This window comes from Lupinus angustifolius, chromosome LG20 (genome assembly GCF_001865875.1).
Source record: "Lupinus angustifolius cultivar Tanjil chromosome LG20, LupAngTanjil_v1.0, whole genome shotgun sequence".
Lineage (NCBI taxonomy): Eukaryota > Viridiplantae > Streptophyta > Magnoliopsida > Fabales > Fabaceae > Lupinus > Lupinus angustifolius.
The window spans coordinates 13,989,417-13,995,251 of NC_032028.1; the positions used below are offsets into that span (position 1 = coordinate 13,989,417).

Genomic DNA, 5,835 nt, shown 5'->3' on the forward strand with positions numbered 1-5,835 from the left:
AACTCTAATTTCAAAACTACCAAGGATTCCTTCAGTTGAATTTTACAATACCACAAACGCAGAAAGATCTATGTTAAAACTGCACAGAAACAAATTTTGTAAGAATCAGATTCACAGAATCAAATTATACACTGACGTGCTGATGTAGATATAGTTCAATCCTCACACTCCAAAAAGGGCAGCCTAGTACACAAGACTTCCACTTAGTGGCGTCTGGAGATGGTAGGTATATGCAACTATACTTTGCAAGCAGAGAAATTGTTTCCAAGATTTAACCTGTGACTCATGTTCACTAAGGAACAAGTGTTGCGCCAACTGCTAGGTTCACCCTCTAAATTCAATCTTCACAATCATTTTGTGAAAAATGTCCAAAGTAACAGAAACATTTATTTGAAGTAAGAGAAAAAGAACCCCATATGTCAGCACGAAGTAATTGGAAACATTTATTTGAATTTGAGTGACTATTACAAAAGGTAGTTTTTTCTGTCTAGACAAATGACATACATCACAAGGCATAGCTTGTTTGTTACAAGAAGGAATAACGGGAAATAAACTTGTAAACACTCTCATAACAGAAAGTGGATAATGGCCAAACCTTAAATGCCAAAGATTAAGAACACTAGTACAACCAGAGACTGTGATGTGAGCAGAGTTGTGTGTGGAACTTTGGACTTTAGGCAATAGATTGTTGACAAACAAGTCTTGTTTAAGTCTAGCTAAACCAATCATCTTCTTGGTAGAATTCTGCACAATGACACAAGAATTTTGATGAAAGATTAAGTGACAATTCAAAGATTGAATTAACTTGTTAACTGAAATCAGATTAACACGAAAGTTTGGTACATATAAGACATCAACAAGGGTGAGAGAGTGTGTTAAAACAGCAGTACCACTTACAACAGTACCACTTATGGCAATGTACCCTTTCTTCACCTGAATGCTGAACTCATGATAAGACCATGGTGTTGCATCTAATCCACTGTCCATACAGAGAATGTGTCATATGTGGTTAAGGCAAGGTTTGATCTATAAACCTCAATTTGTTCTTGGATTGAAGAGCCAGCTTCATTACTCTTGACCAAGAATGGTAATTCTTACAACTAAGAAGGGGAGAAATAAGAACAAGAGCTAGATTCTCACTTGAATGGAGAAAGTAGGGATTTGAAGGATTCACTTTGAAATCCTTATAGCTCTGATTCGCCATTACAATGAAATTTAAGAAATGAAGAAGAAACTATGAAGAATTTGAGAATTAGAGAAAAGAAAGGTAAGAAATGGAGAATGTGAAAATTGAAAGATGAATAAGAACTGAGATAGCTCTGATACCATCTTGATAATCAAGGAGGAAGAAGATAGAAGAAGGTTTCCATGGAGAAGAGAACAATAGAATGTAAAACTCAATTGAGTATTATGATTGTACACTAAAACTGTTTTACATCATACATATATATATGGAAGTAGAAATTGGCGAGAAAAAACTACCAATAACTAACTATAACTAACTTAGAGCATCTAACAATAACTCATGAGAAAACTGTGATGCCCAAGCAATCCAAGCTGATGCACACTCTGCTGATGCACAATCCATGTTGCCTCGAGGTCATTGTCTTGGTCCAACTTGATGCACCCTAATCTTGCTTTCTCGGTCAGCTTAGCACATGACCCATGCTTATCTTGGTGCATAGGTATGTAGCCAACAAAAATGATGAGGCGAGTCGGTAAAATGCAGTGGCATGTTGAAATGTTTAATTGTACATTAACCTAACATACAGCAGAATGACAAGAGATATACCCCTTTAAATCCCTAGAATCATGAAATTTTGGAATTGATATTCCTTGTAATCTCACCATGAAAATGAAATACTCTTCCAGGGTAGCTTCTATCTGAAATAATGAATTAGGCATTATTTACATCTAAAAGCATCAATTAAACCATGCAATATGGAATTGAGAAAGATTCATGCAATCTTGTGCTGGAAATGATGCAACAATCAATATGATAGAGAAAAATTACATTCTCTTCAGTGAGAGATCTATTAAAACTCTTCATAAATGGTGTGAAACAGAACTCTTGCACCCTTCTGGAATGTCTTGCTCAAGGTGCTAAAATTATTAAGGAAACATAGGGAAGATGCTGGGGTGAGACAAAACATTGAAATGAATCAATAGAACATATTAAACCATAAAACTATATACAGTAATTACTTGCAATTAGGAGTATTTTCACCCTTTTCCAAGGCTATGCCAACTTTTATGGGATGTCTCAACTCTCACCAGTTCTGTATTATCGAACTCAAGGTCCTAGAGACTATTTCTTTCGAAATCAAATCGATTCTCAGCTCAATATGTCTTTGTTGTTTGGACAAAACAACAGTACATAAGGGCAGATGATGCAAGAGGCATAGCAACACAGTCATCTACACAAATATAACAGAAAACATATACAAATCAATGACAGTCCTCCATCACTTATAAACACTAATTGTTATGCAAAGACATGGGATCGAATGATATGTGTAGCAATAACATACAACAACAACCAAGCCTTTATCCCACTAGGTGGAACCGGCTACATGTAGCAATAACATCTAGTGAGATAAGGCAATGAACTGGTTAAAAATGTACTAATGCATGATTTAAAAAGATAACATGATATGTGCAAGAAATTCTTGAATAAGATCATGGAAATCGTAAAATTGGATATTTACTAGTAGTGGTCCAATGCATTTTTACAAAGCTGATTAGTATGATTCCACTTTTCAGTGCATAATCATGCATGCACCTCCCATCCACAATACCATGGTACTCTATGTATTAGTAGTATATATGCATGTTTATGGCGCCTAGCGGCCTATCCAACACTAGATTCCAAAGACATGGGTAAATACTTCAAGCCAACCATGAACTGATGATGATCCCCACCAAAAGTGAAGGTCGCAGCAATATCAATATTTTAGTAATGATAAAGCCTCAATCATTGTATAGTATAGCAATTTGCTTCAATAACAAATGGAGTCAATAAGTTTAATAATAATACTAGATATGATAGAGAAAATGCATTAATAAAATCTAATCATTGAAGTGTTTCCCTTAGTAGATATTAGAAGTTTATGTTATTGTTGTTTCCAAAGTATGGTTCTCTTTAAATAACTCTCTGGCAATTCTAAAATGATTTACACTGACTAACAAGTTGCAGAAGCTTAATTTCTATGCCACTTCTACTATTCCAAAGTTCAAACTCAACATGTCCAAAGCCTCTAAATCTCCCTTCGTTATAAACATCAATTTCTACACAATGAAAAAGAATTCCCTAAACAATTTTGAAAAGGGAAAATAATAGACAAGCACCTACATGAGAAATAATATACATGTCAGCTCATTCCACACTGTACGACAACTTTCTAAGATGCAGCATTTTGTTCTTTCGGTGTGGCTGGGTTTAGGATGCAAAATTTCATAAAATCATAGCTGGCATCACCGATTCAACAATTTTTCATTGCAGCAAATAACATTAAAATGAAGCAACAAGCATTGGCTTCTGAAAGCCTAAACTTGTATAGGTTAGAACTCTAAAGAAGCCATTTCATTTCGAAGATGAAGAGCCCTTAAGCTATCTCCTTCCTGCATATAGCTGGCAACCAATGCCATATATATAGACACGTTTGGTGTTAGTGAACGATCTTTCATAATTCTTAAATACTTTTCTGCATCTTCAAGCTTTCCACAATGGCATAAACTCTGAATAATTGATGTGAAAACAGATAATCCAGGAGACATAGACTTGTACTCCATTTCATAATATAGCTTGAGAACTTCCTGAATCTTGTCATTTTTGGCATAGCCCTTGATCAGATGAGAGTATGTAGTATCATTGGGTAAGAACCCTTTATCCAACAACACTGTCAACATTGCATTGGCCTGCTCCACTTCCCCTCTCTCACCGAGCTTTTCCACCATCTTATTGAAAGACAAACAACTAGGAATAAGCCTCATTCTTAACATTTTCTCACAAAGACTCAAGCACTCCTCCAACCGTTCCAAATTAGCGCAGCCAATGATAAGATGATCAAAAGTCTCGCCATATTGCTTCAAGTCCCTTTCTTCCATTTCTTGCATCAAATTATTCGCTTCTTCGATTCTGCCCTCCCTGCAATATGCTTCGATAAATGATGTATAAACAAAAGAATTTTCATGGAAACCTCTTTTCACCATTTCTTGATACATCTCCCATGAAGAATCCAAATTTCCTGATCTAACTTTGGCATGAACAATTAGCGAGTAGGCAACTAAATCAGGAACCAAATTCTTCTGCAACAGTCTCTTAACCAATACAAGCACCATGCTTTCTTCCATATCTCCCCGCTCTAAGACTCTCAAAATCAAGCTGGTATTGATAATAACTGAAGGAGAGTACCTCTTCCCCTCAATTCTTTCCAACGTATCCACAATTTTCTGCAGCTGCCCATCCTTGCACAGCGCATTAATCATGATCCTCAAAGTTACGACATTGGGGTAAATCCTTTTTTGAATCATATACTCATAAATATCCCACACTAGAGCACACATATCAGATTTCTGTACAACATGAAGCAAAGTATTGTAACTTACAAGACTAACAGAGAACCCACGTTCCTCCACATAACGACAAGTATCGAAAGCAATGTCAACCATTCTCAATTTAGCATACCCCTGTATCAAAAAATCAAACACCATAGGATGAGAATCATAAACCTTAAACCCGTCAAGTAATGAATCCACAACCGAAAATCTCATGCTATTACTACTCTCCTTGTTTTTCAATAAAACCGATTCTACCAATGCTCGAGCATCAGTAACCAACCTGGCCCTAACGAGAATATGGATTACTGCACAGTAAGACCATGTTCCATGTTTGAAGCCCATATTCTTTGTAGACCAATGGAAGAAACTAAGAGCATTTTTTGCATCACTGGGATTTCTGAACTCCAAAAGTACTTGCTCCACAACTGAATCACTTAACTTGAAAGAACCAAACTTGTTGGTTATGATGTCCCAATTCCAACCCTTTCTAAAGGAATTGCACACAGCACTAACATCATAATCATTTGAAACTAAATGGGTGTGAATCAAATGGGAATAATTGAAGTAAGGTTTGGAAAAAATAACTCTAGTGAAGAGTTTGGAACCCATATGGTGAACAAAAATTTCCCCCTAAGAAACTGGTTAATCTGGATTAAATCGGTTGGTTGAGAGCGACACTTCTTGGGAGGACAATCACTCACCAAAAAAGATTAGATCATTAACCAAAGGCTGAGCATATACTCTTCTTGGTAGTGTATCAAAAAAATCGGTTGGTTCTCTCGTTGTGAATGGAACACTTTTGTGGGGGTAGGGAGCAGCTTCCACGGGTGTTCGATGGCAAGGGAAGCAGCTGCTGTGACGATGTCAGCATTTAGGGATTGACTATTGAGCTTACAAAGTTTTTACAATGAAGACATGGTGCTTCAATGTAATCAAATTAATCTTTCATATTTTTTTTGTGATAAAAATTAACAAAAAATGATATCGGTTGAAGTTTCTATTTGTTTAGAGGAAAGATGTGGATGCTTTTTTTACTACATTATAGTAGTAGAGTAAATATTCATTTCAATTCTTCGTTTTTTTTTTCTTACCAATGTCGCTCAAAAATAAAAAATAAAAAATGGTTCTCAAAAATTTCAAATATTAGTCAAATTAATTATTTTTTGTATGTTTTATAATACTTGATTGAGAATAATTTGACCCTAAAAATGTCTACTTTGACCTACATATGAAATTTTCCATAATCATTTTGGATTTTTCGATTTTTGAGGAACC

The 5,835-nt window shown here is 35.6% G+C and overlaps 1 protein-coding gene across 4 annotated transcripts; it reads right to left on the reverse strand.

Annotated features, from left to right (window-relative positions):
• Positions 1,586-5,467, reverse strand: LOC109334996 (pentatricopeptide repeat-containing protein At1g66345, mitochondrial). 4 transcript variants are annotated; one of them, XR_002106167.1, is made up of 4 exons: positions 3,349-5,467; positions 2,206-2,308; positions 2,015-2,103; positions 1,586-1,884 (listed from the first exon to the last, which is right to left on the reverse strand). XR_002106167.1 is itself a non-coding variant. In XM_019571015.1 (1 exon), exon 1 carries the CDS (start codon positions 5,167-5,169, stop codon positions 3,562-3,564), a length of 1,608 nt encoding a protein of 535 aa, XP_019426560.1. In that variant the 5' UTR covers positions 5,170-5,467; the 3' UTR covers positions 3,246-3,561. The 4 variants fall into 4 exon arrangements, 1 of the variants encoding a protein (XP_019426560.1); XR_002106168.1 differs by lacking the exon at positions 2,206-2,308 and having other exon boundaries at positions 1,587-1,884; XR_002106169.1 differs by lacking the exons at positions 2,015-2,103; positions 2,206-2,308 and having other exon boundaries at positions 1,589-1,884.